Source organism: Hyla sarda, chromosome 6 (genome assembly GCF_029499605.1).
Source record: "Hyla sarda isolate aHylSar1 chromosome 6, aHylSar1.hap1, whole genome shotgun sequence".
Taxonomy (NCBI): Eukaryota; Metazoa; Chordata; class Amphibia; order Anura; family Hylidae; genus Hyla; species Hyla sarda.
The window spans coordinates 225,333,268-225,351,920 of NC_079194.1; the positions used below are offsets into that span (position 1 = coordinate 225,333,268).

Consider the following 18,653-nt stretch of genomic DNA (forward strand, 5'->3'; position numbering starts at 1 on the left):
TCAAGGGTGCTACCTTGTGGAACCAGTTAAATTTCAAAATCATTAAATTAAATTTCAAATTCTTAAATTTAAATAAAAAAAATCACACATTTCAATGGTCTCCTCATGCTTCAGCCAACTCCAGGCTGTGTCATTCAGGCAATATATGGTTTACTGATGCCGCTGCTGGGCCTGGGTCTGGGAATAAACATTTTGCTATGGTAGGTAGCACTAGCTATCCTAAATCTTCATTTAAATTTCAAAAATTCTTGTGTTTTTTTGGGGGGGATTGTGAAGCCCTCGTGTGTACTCATGCTTCAGCCAACTCCAGGCTGTGTCATTCAGGCAATATATGGTTTACTCATACTGCTGCTGGGCCTGGGTCTGGGAATAAAAATGTTGTTATGGTAGGTAGCACTAGCTATCCAAAATATCTTCATTTTACATTTCAAAAATTCTTGTGTTTTTTCTTGGGGATTGTGAAGCCCTGGTGTGTACTCATGCTTCAGCCAACTCTAGGCTGTGTCATTCAGGCAATATATGGTTTACTGATACTGCTGCTGGGCCTGGGTCAGGAAATTAAAATTTTGTTATGGTAGGTAGCACCAGCTATCCAAAATCTTCATTTTAAATTTTAAAAATTCTTGTGTTTTTTCTTGGGGATTGTGAAGCCCTGGTGTTTACTCATGCTTCAGCCAACTCCAGGCTGTGTCATTCAGGCAATATATGGTTTAATGATACTGCTGCTGGGCCTGGGATTAAAAATGTTGTTATGGTAGGTAGCGCTAGCTATCCAAAATCTTCAGTTCAAATTTCTGAATTCATCTTTTAATCTTAGGGATTGTGAAGGCCTAGTGTCTACTCATGCTGCTGCCAACTCCTGGCTGTGCCATTCAGCCACTATATGGTCTCCTCATGCTTCCAACACCTCCACGCTGTGTCATTCAGCCACTATATGATCTCCTCATGCTTCAGCCACCTTCAGGCTGTACTATTCAGTCACTATATGGGCTCCTTATGCTTTCCCCACCTCCAGGCTGTGTCATTCAGCCAATATATCATTTTCTGAGGCTGCTGGGACTGGGATATTAACTCAATATATGGTATGGTAGCACTAGCTAAAACAAATGCTTAATTGAGATTTCAACATTGATCTTTCAATGTAAGGGGTTATGAAACCCTTGGGTGTACTGCTTATGCCTGCGCCTGACTGCTCCTGTGTCTTTCAGGAACTACTTGGCTTAATGATGCTTCTGGGCTTGGGCCTTACATTTTTTAATCTAGCTTCAATAGAGATTTAAAGGGGTATTACAGGCAAAACCTTTTTTTATATATATCTGTCTAATTGCTCAATGATGATGTCACGTCCCGGGAGCTGTGCATGATGGGAGAATATCCCCATAGGAACTGCACAGCTCCCGGGAAGTGAGTCATCAGAAAGCAGTTAGACAGAAAACAACAACTCAACTTCAGAAGCTAATAACTATTGGAAGGATTAAGATTTTTTAATAGAAGTAATTTACAAATCTGTTTAACTTTCTGGAGCCAGTTGATATATAAAAAAAAAAGTTTTGGCCTGGAATATCCCTTTAACCCCTTAAGGACTCAGCCCATTTGGACCTTAAGGACTAAGACATATTTATTTTTACGTTTTCGTTTTTTCCTCCTCCCCTTCAAAAAATCATAACTCTTTTATATTTTCATCCACAGACTAGTATGAGGGCTTGTTTTTTGCGCGACCAGTTGTCCGTTGTAATGCCATCACTCACTTTACCATAAAATGTATGGCGCAACCAAAAAAATACTATTTGTGTGGGGAAATTAAAAAGAAAACCGCAATTTTGCTAATTTTGGAAGGTTTTGTTTTCACGCCGTACAATTTATGGTAAAAATGAAATGTGTTTTTTATTCTCTGGGTCAATACGATTAAAATGATACCCATGATTTTCCATTTTTCTATTACTGTTGCGCTTAAAAGAAATCGCAAACTTTTTAACCAAATTAGTACGTTTAAAATCCCCCTATTTTGAAGACCTATAACGTTTTCATTTTTCCGTATAAGCGGTGGTATGAGGGCTCATTTTTTGCGCCGTGATCTGTACTTTTTATTAATACCATATTTGCTTATACAAAACTTTTATAAAATGTTTTATTCATTTTTTTGGGAATAAAATGTTATTAAAAAAAGCAGCTATTTTGGCCTTTTTTTACGTTCACGCCCGTTCACGCCGTTCACCGACCGTACGGGATCATTTACATTTTATTTTAATAGTTCGGATATTTACGCACGCGGAATTATCACAAATATCCAATGAAACATGTTGGAGCAATAGCAATGAACCATAACTGATTGAATGAAACATTCGTACTTTCATAATCAGGGGGGCACTGAGAGGCAGGGGTTGGAACAGGTGGTATCTCGCCTGGCGGAGGACCGCCAGCTTGATGCTCGCCATTACATTAAATATTACATAAAAGATCTCTTTATCCTCTTCAATCTTTACACTTTATGGTCTCCCCACATAGATGCTCTGCAGCGGTGATTCTAATGGCAATGCCTGTAATCTGCATGCCAAAGTGAATAACAGTATGATTTCACTAACCTAGCACACTCCCTATGCATGTTACAGCAAGGCAAAGTGTTCTACACCCCTATTGGGGCTCCCTGTAGGCCAGAAATAGCCGTTTTTAAAACAGTTTCGCCACAAATTTATTCGGCCCAAAACAAACTTTTCGCAAAAATTCGGCAAATCGGCTGAACCGAATTTTTGAAAAGTTCGCTCATCTCTACTCAAAATTTGAAAACAATATTCCACCGACAGAAGGTACTAGGCGTTCAGTACCTGCTGTTGGTGGATTACTGTTTTTATGCTTTTCTAATAAAAGTCAAGTTTTACCAAGACCCTCCAGCTGGGCCTTCTTTTGATTTCTGTGTTCGTCCAGTCCCACTCTGGGTTCCGTCCATGCTGAGGTGTCTAGTTTCAACTAAGAGGTGAGAGCTGGTTCTGATGTGTGCTGCTATGCATTGGACTGTTTGCTACAAAAATCTTTTAAAGTTTAAAGTTAAAGCCTTACATTTAAAAAAAAATTACTTTCAGCATGTCAATCAGACATGTCAAAAGTAGTTGATCTCTCTCCACCCCTGGCTGGCCAAGAGATCCGTCTATTTCTCTGCATAAACTTCTAACCAAAGAAATGGATGGATCTCCGGGTTGGCTGAGGAGCGCAATGCCGCCCGCTTCCCGGGCTAATAACTCACAATCCCTGTTATTCAGATTTCAGATTCAAGCTCGTGTAGCAAGTTTTATAAGCCATGTAATGCTACAAAGTAGCTTTCTTTCAGAAATAAAAGAGCTTGTCTTTTGGTGCATACTATTGTAGGTAGCATTCCCATTAATGCATATCTACTTTATTAAGGATATTGTAAATTAAGAATATGATACATTTATTATTCTGATAAAAATGTAGATAATACATTTTTTAATACATTTTTTTTATCATATGCTTATTGAGACCATGATTCTGTTTAACCTTGAGCACCGTACTCTTCTACATATATTCATTCACTTTTGGGACATTGTGGGTTTAATTGTCAAATGGATTGCTCGGTTATAGGTATACAGAATTTAAGTGAGCCTTTTCCAATTTCTGTTTTATTCATCCATGGTTATGCATTGACTTACATAGAAGCTACCTCCATTAGTTGGCCCAGAAATATGTGAGAAAGGTCACTGAGGAACAGCGCATGCACTCCAAACCAAATGGTATAGTCGTTTTAATGTGTGTGATGTGATCTTCAATAAAGCTGCCTTTCTCACCTATTGCTGGACCATAGTCTACTTTCAAGTACTGCTGTGTGCCTAGCCGGGCACAGGTCCGTGCATCGTACTTGGAGAGGTGAGCTGGACTTGGTTTATACATCCTCCATTAGTTGGCACCACAGAGGAGGAGAGCTACTTTGTATATCGGACCATTACATGGCCTATAAGTCTCTATGCACCAGTTTAGCAGTTTTTCCCAAGGAGATACATCACAAGGCAGCATTCATGGCCTCTTATACAGTGAACCAGCATAATTCTCTCTACTGATGAAGGGCAAGAACAAGATTGCTCCACAGGTTGCTCCTTTTGGTTTGGCTGATAATCTGTGATTATATTTCAAGACGCTTTAAAAGTTTGAGCACTGAATTACAGGATAGCTACCTCCAATATAAGGTCATAGGGGGAGATATTCAAAACCTGTCCAGAGGAAAAGTTGCCCAATTGCCCATAGCAACCAATTAGATTGCTTCTTTCATTTTGCAGAGGCCTTGTTAAAAATGAAAGAAGTAATCTGATTGGTTGCTATGGGCAACAGGGCAACTCTTCCTCTGCAAAGGTTTTGATAAATCTCTCCCATAGAGAGCAAACTGTTTTTATTCTGGAGGAGTTCTAGTTTAAATATTTTTTTTCCCGGAACATTTCCTAGTCTGTAGGATCTTCTACACTATATTGACAGTCTCTCCAAGGTGAAATATTACACCCTCATATCCTGAAAAACTAAGTTCTGCCCCACAAGCAGATGTAGAAGACTATATTGGGAGTAAGTAATTAAAAGATTATGTTTTCTGCATTGAAGTGATGTCTTAAGGCCTGGTAACATGGTCTAATGCTGTACAGTACATGAGTGCCTAAGAATCTGATAGATTGGCACTTGTTTACAGTGCGATGGGAATTAATTGATCCTTTTACAGTCCCTTTACTGCACTCAGCTGTGGGTTGTCCCCTATCACATGGAGAGACATCCGATGATTTTTTAATGATCAGCCGACAAACAAACATATGCTCATTCATTTGCAGATCACTGATGCCCTATTACACAAGTCAATATTGGTCTGTTTGGCTAATAAATGATCCGTATAAAAGGGCCCTAACAATAAATCATGCTATCAAAAAAATAAGTTTTTTTGTTCTTTCTGAGCCTTCTTGAAACTCCTTAAAGGGGTACTCCGCTGCTCAGCATTTTGAACAAACTGTTCCAAATGCTGGAGCCGGCGCCGGGAGCTCGTGATGTCATAGCCCCCTCATGATGTCACGATGAGCAGCGGAGTACCCCTTTAAAGGGTAAGTTTTGCGTGCTGGCTCTACATTGCAGAAAGAGTATTCTTTCCCTAAAATACTTTGTTTTTCTGTTCTGCTACACCCTTTTGGATACTTGTTTATTTTATTTTTAACACTCCTGTTGTTTGATGCCTTGCACCAATTTAGTTTTATCTGTCCATGAGATGAATAGTGTTTATTATGAATTGGAACTTTCTTAAGAGACACCTTGAAATAAGTACAACCAGGACAACATTACTGCCAGGACAAGCTCATTTTCTAGATGTTGTAATTGCCCTAAGTATTATATTGCCAATTTTATTATGTAATTAAAGAATGTCAATGAAAACCTTCTCACAGTACATTCAGTGCGAGAGTTGGAGGTAATTTTAAAATAGCTGTTGTTTCTTTGCTTATGGTGATATTCCCTTTATTGCACTGTGTTTAATTTCATACCTTATAAAACATGAAAAATGAGCATTGCACATTCTTCTCTTCCTATGTTATGTTACCCATTCCTTTTGATTATAGTCACTTTTTACTGCTGATCTTTATGCCTTCATAGTTCTTTTCAGACCTCAAAAACTAGACATTGAACAAAATTTAAATATATTTTATTTAATAGATATTTAATAGAAAAGTGTGATGGTGTTTAACAAGCATCAGGTCAAGAGTAATTAAATGAGATCTGAGACATAAAAAAACGAAGAGTGTAGTATTGTAAGAGGTGATGCTTGGATAAGCTTGCTTGTGTATTTTGTTCAGTATATTTTCCTGTATGTACATTAAAAAAAAAATTCTTAATAGAAAAAGTTGATTAAATTAAGAGATATATATATATATATATATATATATATATATATATAACAATGGCTCTAATTAATAAAAGTTGGATATGATATATGGAGAAAATTATTATTGATTTCCACTCATCCCCTGTACATTATATTTTCCATACAGGAGCAGAAACTACAGTTACACATATTAGCAAAGGAAGATCACATTAAACAACTCAGTGAATGTAAAAGATGTATTGGGAATGTGACACAGCAGTTTGGAATGATAAAAGAGGTTCATGAAAAGCTGGAGCAAACTGGTAAATCCTATATAGTAAAACTGTATTAAGTTGTATGAAGTCAGTTCATCATGGATTTTATTCAGCCTAATTAATGGCTCAACAAATTCCATAATTGAATCTACAAACACTTTACTGCCAGTACTTTACCTTCAATGCCTTTCTGTTGTTTAGGGTCACATATTTATTGCTCGTGTCCCTGTGCCTGGCACAAGTTTTTGTGCATTTTTTCCAATAAACACAGATGAAAAAAAATGTATCTATTGGCCCATATTAAAATCTATTGGACATGAAGAAAACCAGCAAAAATTTATGGGCAGATGCTTTCTAAATGTAGCATACATTTATCCACCAGATCTATCTATTAAAACTATGCCACATTTTTATGCTGTACATGTGCCAAATGTGTTTGAACATTTTTTGTATTGTTTCTTGAATGCAAAATGAATCAACTTTGTAAATAGTCTTTATTAAAAATTTCTACCATTTAGCTGCTACTAGTAAAGTTATGATAGGTCCAACTGTTTTACACACACAATAGGAGGCGGTCCACTCTTTAAGTTGATGTGTATTTCACCCCCCTCCCTATTTTTAACACTGAGATAGCAGAAAGTCAGTCTGATGGAATCAACTCTCCCATGGCATTGCTGAACAGCACGGTCCTCCACATTTTTGTATTCTGATGGTTAAACAAAGATAGTTTTACATACTTGGGTGAGTGCTACTCTGCTTATCTTTCTGTGGATATTTTATTTGCTCTCCCTTTTCTGACTAGACCCCCTCCCTGTTGTTCCTGAGTCCTTTTGGATTTTGAATTACATGCTATGCAGTGCCAGCTGTCTGTTCCTACTGTTTGGATTGTTCAAAAAAGGGAGTTTATTTGTTAATGTGGGAGGTTTCTAAGGAGAAGCGTTCACAGAAACTTACTGATAATTTACTGTTTGATGTACCCTGCTTCACAGATCAGGCATTTATTGAGTTTTAAGAAAATCACTGTGATGACCCGTTCTGCCAACCTACTAAATAGGAGGCTCTTAAAGTGTACCTGTCTAGAGAAAAATGTATTGGTCAGCATCTGAGTGTTTAGACCCCAACCGATGACGAGAAAGCGTTCCCATTTAAGTGTATTCTGAGAGGACTGCTTATCACCTATGCCTCTAGTCTCAAGAAAATGAGGTATGTGGATATAGCTTCCCTAGCCTCTAAACTCACTACATTGGAAGCTAAGCACAAGCACTCCTTTCTGCTTTAGACGCAGCAGGCTCTAAGAAAACTGATAGATCAGAAATACTTGGTTACCTGGGATCAGTTGAAAAAGTTGTCTTACAATAAATTTGGAAATTCTTTAGACCCTTTCACTTTTTTCACATTTTGTTATGTTGAAACCATGCACTAAAAAATCAATCTGCATTCAGTATCCCATAATGAGAATATGGAAATTTTTGGGGGAATTTTTGATTTGGAAAGACAAAACCCGAAGCCATGAGGTGGAAAGAAATGCTTATAGAGTTTGCAAAAAAGCATACAAAGCACTGAGACTGTGAGAAACAAGATTCTCTGGTCTGTTGAAACTGAACTGAACTTTTTGGACTCAATTTTAAGCATCATGTCTGGAGAAAACCAGGCACTGCTCATCACCTGCCCAGTACCATTCCAGCAGTGGAACATGGCAGTAGCAGCATCATGTTTTAGGGGTGTTTTTCAGGACCTCTACACATACTTGTTAATGCAGGTAAAGTGCTCTATCTCCTCCCACTTTCTTATTTGGAATGGTACCTGTAATGGGTGCCCCCTGTTGCCTCTTCTTTATAACCTTGTAATAGAGTGTTTGGCATATTTTCTTGCAATCCACCAGTTGGTTATCCTAATGTTCTACAAAATTGGGATACAGTCCAGATAAGTAAAAATATGTCTAGTGCATACAGACATATACTACACAAAGAGTGTCCATGTGGACATACCCAGCAAAGTAAAGTGTATTAGAAAAAATACATATACAATTTTTCACATAGGTGAGTAGAACCCTCACATTTTTATAAATATGTTATTATATCTTTTCATGTGACAACACTAAAGAAATGACACTCTGCTACAATGTAAAGTAGTGAGTGCACAGTCTGTATAACATTGTTTAATGTTGTGCCCCCTCAAAATAACTCAACACACAGACATAAATCCTTACAAGTAAGACCATGAGCAGTGCAGCAATCACTTTAGATATAAGATTTTAGACACTCAATGTTTAGTAATTATTTTTTCTTCATTTAGCATCTTCATAAAATTCAAGACTGTATATTCAAAGCTTGCAGCAGGTAGATGTAACAGTTCGGCATACAACCGTCACAGCAGAGATAGAAATCACTAGTCGGGAGCCATCAAGGTCTGACGCGACGTTTCGGGGGAACGCCCCCTTACTCATGTGTTTTTTACTTTTTAAATTTTTTTAAATTTTTTAGGTAGTACTACTACTTCCAGCATGGAACACACTGTTCCATGATAGGAGTAGTAGTTACCTGTACTAATTGAAAGATCGACAGGGTCCGTTGCGATCCTTCTGTATAATGTATAGATGCAGCCGCTCTTCTATGGTCCCCTGCACTGACATATATACGGTATACACATATTCATATTTTCCGTAGAGAGCTGTGATTGGTCAGATGGTTCCAGCCAATCACAACTCTGTGGGAAATAGGAATATGTGTATATATACGTCAGTGCAGGGGACCATAGAAGAGCGGCCGCCCGCATCTATACATTATACAGGACGATCACAGCGGGTGTCAGGAGTTACACTCGCTGCGATTTGTCTATTAATGCAGGTACTACTGCTCCCAGCATGGAGCAGAGTTGGGAGCAGTAGTACCTGCAGTTAGGGATAGATAACAGCAGATGGGAGCAGTAGTACACGCATTAATAGACAGATCGCAGCTATTGTAACTCCTGACACCCGCTGTGATCGCCCTGTATGATGTATAGATGCGGGCAGCCGCTCTTCTATGGTCCCCTGCACTGATGTATATATACATACATATTCCTATTTCCCACAGAGTTGTGATTGGCTGGAACCATCTGACCAATCACAGCTCTCTGCGGAAAATATGAATATGTGTATATTATATACGTCAGTGTAAGGGACCATAGAAAAGCGGCCACATCTATACATTATACAGAAGGATCGCAACAGACCCCGGCGATCTTTCAATTAGTACAGGTAACTACTACTCCTATCATGGAACAGTGTGTTCCATGCTGGGAGTAGTAGTACTACCTAAAAAAATTTAAAAAAATTAAAAGTTAAAAACACACACACACACTACATTTTTATTATTGTCGGCTACATTTTTAGTGCCCTACCCGCCCACATAAATTGATCCCTGTTTAAAAATGTATTAAAATTTTGTTATAAAAAAGATAAATTTTGTTAAATACAATTTTTTCCATCACTACTGTATCTTTCTTATTATAATTTTTTAATGGTACTCTACTTAATTTTAATTAAAAAAAAGGTATCTCCATCACTTTTTTGGAAGTCCAAAAGAGAATAAAAATCGCCTGAAAAAACGCCAAAGTTAAAATCCACGGCATTTTTCTTGGCGTTTTTTCACTCCGATAGACTTCTATGGAAGAAAAACGCCAAGATTTTCCCAAAAAAATGCCAAAGCATCAAAAAGAGGTGGTTTTTTAAAACTGCCAAGGAGCCCAAAAACTGCAAAAGGATTTCCACCAAGTGGATTTGGCATTTTGCAGTTTACTATTGACTTGCAGCTAACATCTGGCCGCAGCGTTTTTTCACACAAAAAACGCCATGCGGCAGAATGGGCATTTTTATTGGCATTTTTGTAAAAAAACAAGTGGAAACCTAGCCTTATAAAGGTTTATTCACCCCACTTTGAAGCAAAGTGGGATGCGGCTCTGTTGGACTGCTCTAAAATACTTATTACATAAATTGTGGAGAAGGAAACAGTTGAACTTTGTAGTTTACAGCTAGAGCTGGAGGCCAATAAAGCTAACCTCAAAGTATTTGAGGAACACAAGTAGTTTAAGGACCTGGAGGAAAATATCCTGAAAAAACTGGATGCCATTGAGAATAAGATTATAGGGGGAGATTTATCAAAACCTGTGCAGAGGAAAAGTTGCCTAGTTACCCATAGCAACCAATGAGATCGCTTCTTTCATTTTGCAGAGGCCTTGTTAAAAATATAAGAAGTGATCTGATTGGTTGCTATGGGCAACTCAGTAACTTTTCCTTTACACAGGTTTTGAAAAATCTCCCCCGTAGAGAGCAAAAAACGGGAAATTTCACTGAGATATGTAAGATCTTCATAAGGATCAGGTGTTCACATGTTTTTTTTAATAAAAAATAAAAAAAAGGACAGTGATCCTGCTATGCAATGCTCTATACTATGAATCAGGGGCGGATCCAGTAGGGGGGCAACTGGCCAATTGCACAACCAACCCCCGGGAAGGTCCTTCCTGAAACTATTCCAAGTGCTGAGATTTTCCGTGTGGACATTCCCCTGTGCAAATATAGCCTGATAGTGCCCCTCCCTAGATTAGACTCTGAGTCCGCCACTGCTACAAACACTGAGCCACCAAGATGCAAGCAACAAAAACAACTTAAGTAATCTCAAATGCGTGTCAGTTTTTCGGACAGTTGAAAGGATGAGGATGCAAATAGGCCATTAACTGCAAATCCATTATGGAGCTACAAAGGTCAAATCCATCAAGTGGCGCTGTTACAAAAAAACTGACTAAACTGGGAACCAGGAGGGCTGGCCTTAAGCATGGAAGTATTAAGTACAAACATCCAATGTATTGCATTGGTTCCCTACTATTATCTTTTAGCTGTTGCTTCACCTTATATGTGATAGTACACAAATCTTCTTAATAGATCAGTCATATAGCCGTCTTTTTATTGAAAGTAAAAACAACACCTAAGCACAACTTACAATATTACATTAATGTAAATAAAAATTATAAAATGTACATACATGCATAAGAGACATGTACAAGGGGCATAATTCAAATTTTGTTTGTGCTTTATTTTTGTATATTTAGATTAAGTTTTTATTTGTTGTGTTTGTAATACTAAATAATTCTATAAATGTTATAGATGGATAGCCTAATCATATCTACTGTGCGCAGTGTCTTTCGTGGTGGTGGGAATTTTCCCACCATGACCCTAGCAACCAATCATCCCCCAGCACAGAGGGTCATAACTGTTGTCAGAGGTCACTACTACCCAAGGCCACCTGTGGTATCTAGGTGCTGCACAGATTGAGGCCATCTCCTTGAGATGTTAAGAGAATGCATTAAAAATCCTTTATTTCTGTAGACCTTGAAATGCTAACTGTGCTTACCGAATGTCTAGGAAATCAATTCCCTGTTTACATCAAAGCACAGCTGTTAAAATCTACAAACTACCATACCTAGCTATTCACAACATTCATAGCAAAAACCAGTATGGCAGATGTTAATACATGACAGTCCCCCAAAACACAGATCAGGATAGTCAGATGCACTTGACCTTTATTAGGAACCTGTCTATCCCGGTTATGTCACAGTATATAGTTACTGCTTCATGTTCATTGTACTTGTGTGTGTATTATGATATGTATTTTAACCCCTTATCTCTGAAGTGAAGGACTTTCCAAAAATAATAATAATAGAGCTCTGTCTCACTGGTACAGGATGCAAGCAAAGCTTAAGATATTGGAATGGCTGGTGAAAATTACCAGCATTCAACATAAGGACTAGGATTCTGCTCACTGCACCTATTTTATGCTGTTCATGGTTTAGGCAGCATTAAACAAGTGACGGTTATTCAACATTGTTTCATCTATTCCTTGTTTGGTTTAGGTCCTTGTCAGGTCTTCCTCACCAGGTTTTGGTTACATGTCTGCACATGTGTTTCCATGTACCCACATCATTGCTGCAGCCAGTCACAGGACCCAATGGTCTTGTGCCATATACAGTGGTCCCTCAACATACGATGGTAATTCGTTCCAAAGGAGCCATCGTTTGTCGAATCCATCGTATGTTGAGGGATCCGTGCAATGTAAAGTATAGGAAGCTGTACTCACCTGTCCCCGCTGCTCGCGATGGTGTCCCCACCGCTCCCGATGGTGATCCCGGGCCTCAGCTGGGCTCTCCGCTGTCTTCTCCGGTCCTCTTCTGTCTTCTCCGGTCCTCTTCTGTCTTCTCCGGTCCTCTTCTGTCTTCCGCAAGGCCTTACTGGGCCTGCGTAGCGACGTCATTACGCCGCTGCGTACGCCATTCCTATTGGATGGCGTGCACAGCAGCGTATTGACGTCATCGGAGAGGGCCGAGAAGACGCTGGAAGACCAGCGCTGGACCCGGAGGGCACCCCGGAGCATCGTGGAGGGGTAAGTAATACTTACCGCACCACACGGGGAACATTAAGCTGCTATCCGGCAGCAGCTTAAGCATTTGGCGCTGCCGGATAGCACTTAATGCGATTGCCCCGACATAAAAAAAGCATCATATGTCGATGCTGACATCGACATGCGATGGCCTCTGAGAGGCCATGGTATGTCGATTTCATCATATGTCGGGGCCATCGTAGGTCGGGGGGTCACTGTACTGCTTATTTATTAGTTATTTAGTTATGGTAGTGTTTTGTGTTTCTTATTTATTTATTTTCTTTTCAGTCCAGACTGCAATTCTAAACAATAAAAAGAACTACACTGAAATAAACAAAAAAAACGAAGAGATAGAACATCTAAAAGAGGTGAACTTTCTGAAAGTGTCATGATTAAATATAAGTTGCCCATAGTCATACACTGATCAGTCATAACAGTAAAACATTGACATGAATACCTGCAGCATTATGTTGCCTAGTAGAATGTCATACACCATGACGGAAAATTAATAGAACCTTTTAAGGTCATTGGGGTCCATTAGTGTCCCTCCTTTTTGTTGTTTAGCTCTTATGACTGAGAACATGGGACATATCAATGCAGCTGTGAGCTGTAAACAGGGCCTTACATAATAAGTTTTATGTGTAAAAAATATTCTAATTCTGTATGCAGCAGAAATGGAAAGAATGATAACTTCCAAGAAAGTAATGATTTAGAATCATGTGAACAAATTCCACCATAATGAGTCATTATGAGGAAGTAGTGCAGTGTTTCTCAACAAGGATTTCCTGAAGACTACATGACTTTTACATAGGAATGACAAAGTGAGCAGTGCACTAATGTGATAAATAAAATATAGCTATTATTTACAATAGAAGCAACACTTGCCAAAAAGGGAATTAATAGGGCGAGAGTAGAGCCTTACAGGGGAGGTTTTTACCCCCACCTGTTACAATGGACCATACGTTGTTCCCTTCCACCTGTTAGAGGTCTTTGCATCTCATCAATACTTGGTGGTGTAAGTGGCACATGGTGTTTTTTGCACACCTTTCCTTTTGTTAGATTTAAAAAAAAATTGGGGTCCATATATTTTATCTTAAGTTAAAAGTTAAGTTAAAGCTAATACATATCCTCAATGCTTACTTGTGCACACCAACACTTTGTCAAAAGAGACTGTTTTCTTCTGCCTACCTGCCTCAACTACTATTCTGATCCTGACACCCGCTTGAAGCTACACATCTGATGCCAAGTTCTCCTTCTTTCACCCACCTTCATCACCGGGTAGTGGTATTAACACCCACTACCCCACTCTACCAAAGTGTACCAAAGTGCACGGCAGCGCCGACGTGTGGAGCTGTAACTACGGTCAGGGACAATACATGTCCTTTACGGCCCACTGGGTGAATGTGGTTCCTGCACAGCCCCAACAGCAACTTGGACAGGTCATGCCGTTTCCACCTCCACGCTTTCAGGCCGTTGGTCCTGCAACAGTGTGCAACTCCACCTCCTCATCCTCCACCGTCTTCCTCAGCCTCCACTGCACGGACAAGTCTCAGTACCCCTCCAGCATACCATGTGTGCAGGGCACGGCAGTGTCACGCTGTTCTTCACATGGTTTGCCATGGCGAATGGAGTCACACAGTGGAGGAACTGCTAAAAGTTATTCATCAAGAATCATGGCTTACCCCACAAAAACTGGAAATGGGAACCATGGTGACTAACAATGGGAAGAACATCTTGTCTGCACTCCGTCAAGGAAGCCTGAGCCATGCGCCCTGCATGGCACACGTGTTCAATCTGGTTTTCAAGCGATTCCTGAAGTGTTCCCCCCATTTGCAAGACATCCTAACAATGGGAAGAAAACTTTGCATGCACTTCAGCCACTCATACACTGCAAAGCACACCCTCCTTGAGCTGCAGCCTCAGAACGGCATCCCCAACATAGTCTGATGTGCGACGTTTCCACACGTTGGAATTCTACCCTCCATATGTCGGACCGACTATACAATGATCCAAGTGGATAGGGGACTCCCCTGTGTAACTTCAATGTCATCCAGTGGCAGCTCGTACGTGACACCTGCCGTTTGCTCAGGCCCTTTGAGCAAGGCACATTATTAGTCAGTTAATCATTAGCCGGGATTACGGGATGAACAACGTCATTCCACTGTTTCATATCCTACAAGACGTGTTGGAAACCATGGCCAGTCAGGGCACTGGAGATGTGGTGCCTACATCTCAGGGCCACATGAGCCCTGTGGGGGATGAACTGGAGGAGGAGGGGGGCAGTGGAGCACAGGCAAGGTTTTAAGAAATGGGTGGTTTTTATAGTCATCTGACAGGAGAGGAGGAGCAGAAGAAGGCTGTGGAACTACAGGGTGATGAAGAAGACGAGACAGAGGACCCAGACACACCGTGGCCATGTGGTCTCCTCATTAATGAAACTTTATCTTAATCTATTTTCAATTTTAATCTTTAATCTTTTCAATTGTTAGGCACTGTGGTCTGGTCAGGCTGTGTCCACCTCCAGGCTGGGTGATTCTGCCACGTTATGGTCTCCTAATGCTGCTGCCAACTCTAGGCTCTGTCATTGTGCCACCATATGGTTTCCTCATGCTGTTGGCAAATTAAATAACATTTATAAAACTTTAATCTATATAAAATCTTCAATTTCAATTTTACAAAATATCTTTAATGTTTTCAATTCTGAGACCCCATGGTCTCGACAGGCTGTTGCCACCTCCAGGCTGTGTCATTCTGCCACATTATGGTCTCCGCATGATGCTGCCACCTCCAGGCTGTGTCATTGTTCCACCATATGGTCTCCTCATGCTGTTGGCACATTAAATTAAACTTTTAAAGTGTTAATCTATATAAATCTTCAATTAAAATTTAAAAAAATCTCTTCAATCTTTTCAATTGGTAGGTCCTTTTGTCGTTGTCATATATTACCTGTGGAATTACCACAAGAATCCAATGAAACAGGTTGGAGCGATAACAATGAACCATAACTGATTAAATGAAACAATCGTACTTTCAATCAGGAGGGTGCTGAGAGGCAGAGGCTGGAACAGGTGGTAGCTCGCCTCGCGGAGCACCGCCAGCTCGATTTTAATGTACAAGTACAAGCTTTTCCACTGCAGCCACTTCTAGCTTTATGTGCCCACTTATCCAATAGCACAGAAGCTGAATGTGCTCCTGTCCAAGTTGCTGGTACTGCAGTCACTCCCTTTTCAAGTGGACACTCACAGCATGAGGATGCGCTGAGAGGCAGGGGCTGGGACAGGCGGTAGTTGGCCTCGCGGCAGACTGCCAGCTCGATTTTAAGATAAAACTAGGAGCTTTGCCATAGTTTACACAGCAGCAATTATACACTATTGAAGCTGCGGCTGCTTGCCTTCCAATGGGCCCTCAAAAAAGGATTTAAAGTCTGCTCATTCCAATTACCAGGCTCTGTCATTGTGCCGTCATGTGATCGCCTCATGCTGCTGGCACATTAAACTTGTGAATCTATTCAAAATCTTCTATTTAAATTTAAAAAAATCTATGTAATCTTTTCAAGACTGAGGCACCATGGTCGTTGTCATATATTACATGTGGAATTACCACAAGAATTCAATTAAATTAAATGAAACATTTGCAGTTCCACACAGAGTAAGACAGTTGGGGGGGGGGGGGGGCACTGAGAGGCAGAGGCTGGGACAGGTGGTAGCTTACCTCGCGGCGGACCGCCAGCTCAATGCTCACCAGAATGGGTCCCCAAAAAACTTCAAAAATCTCTTTGATCTCTTCAATTTTTACGCCATATGGTCTCCCAACCCTGCTGCCACATCCAGATGCTCTGCGGCAGTGATTCTAATAGCGATGCCTGTAATCTGCATGTCATACTGAATAACAGTATTATTTCACTAACACAGCACACTCCCTATGCATGTCACGACAAGGCAAAGTGTTCTACACCCTTATTGAGGCTCTCTGCAGCCCAGAAATAGCCGTATTCAACAGATATTCACCGCAAATAAATTCAGACCAAACCGATTTTTTTCGGACAAATCAAATTTTTCTCTAATTAATACCACCTAAGGTTAAGTTTACGTCTTTAATTTTTCTTTAGAGCTGCTGCAGATTTGCTGAAAAACACTGTACGTTGTGTATTACAAAACTACAACTCCAGAAAATAAAGTGTAACTAAACTTTTAAGAGTATACTTAGAACCTGTCATCAAACACACATTTGCCCTATACAGTGGCGTTGCTAGGGTTGGTGTCACCCAGTGCGGTAGAAAGTGGTTCCAGTATTATAATCAGAGATACCAATTGCCACATTGGCATGGGATGCTGGAAGTTGTAGTTTTCTAACAGCTGGAGGCACCCTGGTTGGGCAACCCTGGTTGCAAAAAAATTATAATAGAAAATACAACTCCCAGCATGCTGGGAGTTGCAGGTTTTCAACAGATGGGGGCACCTGGTTGGGAAACACTGACATAGATAGATAGATATATAGATCAGTGTTTTCTAGCTAGGTTGACTCCAGCGCCAAAACTACCCGTGCAGGGAAAGCTGCAGATCAGCAGAGGAGGAAGAGGAGCTGGATAAGTCCCCCACGAGAGCTCTATCCTCCACAGGGGTCCGACCATCCCTGTCACTAGCTGTTTTTGTAATCATACGCTCTGCACTGCAGATTGGGCTCACAAAAGCAGCTAGTGACAGGGATGGTCGGACGCACCTGGGTCAGGGTGTTGCCTCCCCTGCAGTGATCAAAAAGATAGAAAAAAAAGCATGCCACAATGTAACCAAAGGTACCCCCAATCAGGATACATTAAGGAATACTGACAGATTATGTCCCTCAATACATCATCCTTAGTGACACAAACTTGTGGTCCCTAAAGTTCCAATTGACAAAACTTTGATTCTATAATTCTGCCTATGCATTAATTTTATTTTGTTCTAAGAATGTATCTAAGCCTGTTTTGAAGATGTTTTGATATGACCAGTTCCTTAACACCTTGGGGACGCAGGGCGTACACGTATGCCCCCGTTCCCAAATCCTTGAGGACTCAGGGCATACCTGTACGCCTTGGTCCCGCTAATGGAGTTTAAACTGTTCTCACCAGTGGAGGACGAGTTAAACCCGGTGGGTCCCGGTTGCTATGGGCAGCCGGGACCCACGGCTAATGCCAGGCACGGCATTAACCCTTTAAACGCCACGATCAAAGATGATTGCGGCGTCTAAAACAAAACCAAAAGTATCCCGGCAGCTCAGCATAGCTGATCGGGACTATCGAGACATAATCGCGATCTCCCGATCAGCTTACTGGATGACAGGAGGGTCCTCACCTGCCTCCTCATCGTCCGATCAGGCTAGAGCAGCAGTGCTCCGAGAACACTGATCAATGCTATGCTATGCATAGCATTGATCAGTATATGCAATCAGAAGATTGCATGTTGTAGCTAAAAAAAAGTGTAAAAAAAGTTAATAAAAGTTAATTAACCCCTTCCCTATTAAAAGTTAAAATCCCCCCCCTTTTCCCATTTTTTAAATAAAATAATATAATAAAAAATAAAAATAATTGTATGTGGTACCACCACGTGCATAAATGTCCGAACTATTAAAATATAAGGTTAGTTAAACCGCACGGTTGATGGCGCACACGTAAAAAAATACCCAAGTCCAAAATTGTGCATTTTTGGTCACTTCATATACCATAAAAATATTAATAAAAAAGTCCCATCAAAACAAAAATGGTACCGATAAAACTACAGACCACAGCGCAAAAAATTAGCCCTCGAATAGCCCCGTATGCGGGAACAATTAAAAAGTTATAGGGGTCAGAAAATGATAATTTTAAACATACAAATTTTGGTGCATGTATTTAGGATTTGTTTAAGTAGTTAAATAAAATAAAACCTACAAATTGGGTATCCTTGTAACCATATGCACCTAAAGAATAAAGAAAAGGTGTCATTTTTAACGAAAATGCAATTGCGTGGCAACGGAAGCCCCCCAAATTAGCAAAATGGCGTTTTTTTAATTTCATCCCACAAATAATTTTTTTTTGTTTCGCCACAGATTATGTTATGAAATAAGTGATGTCATAACATAAACAATTGGGGATGCAAAAAACAAGCCCTTACATGAATCTGT

At 40.2% G+C, this 18,653-nt stretch overlaps 1 protein-coding gene across 9 annotated transcripts in view; it reads left to right on the top strand.

Annotated features, from left to right (window-relative positions):
- Positions 1–18,653, top strand: part of CCDC73 (coiled-coil domain containing 73) — a 250,434-nt gene that overhangs the window by 157,152 nt on the left and 74,629 nt on the right. For all 9 annotated transcript variants that reach the window (XM_056526613.1, XM_056526616.1, XM_056526615.1 and 6 more), the window contains 2 exons: positions 6,018–6,153; positions 12,804–12,883. In XM_056526613.1, the coding sequence (XP_056382588.1) occupies positions 6,018–6,153; positions 12,804–12,883 (216 nt within the window). The remainder of the gene's footprint in view (positions 1–6,017; positions 6,154–12,803; positions 12,884–18,653) is intronic.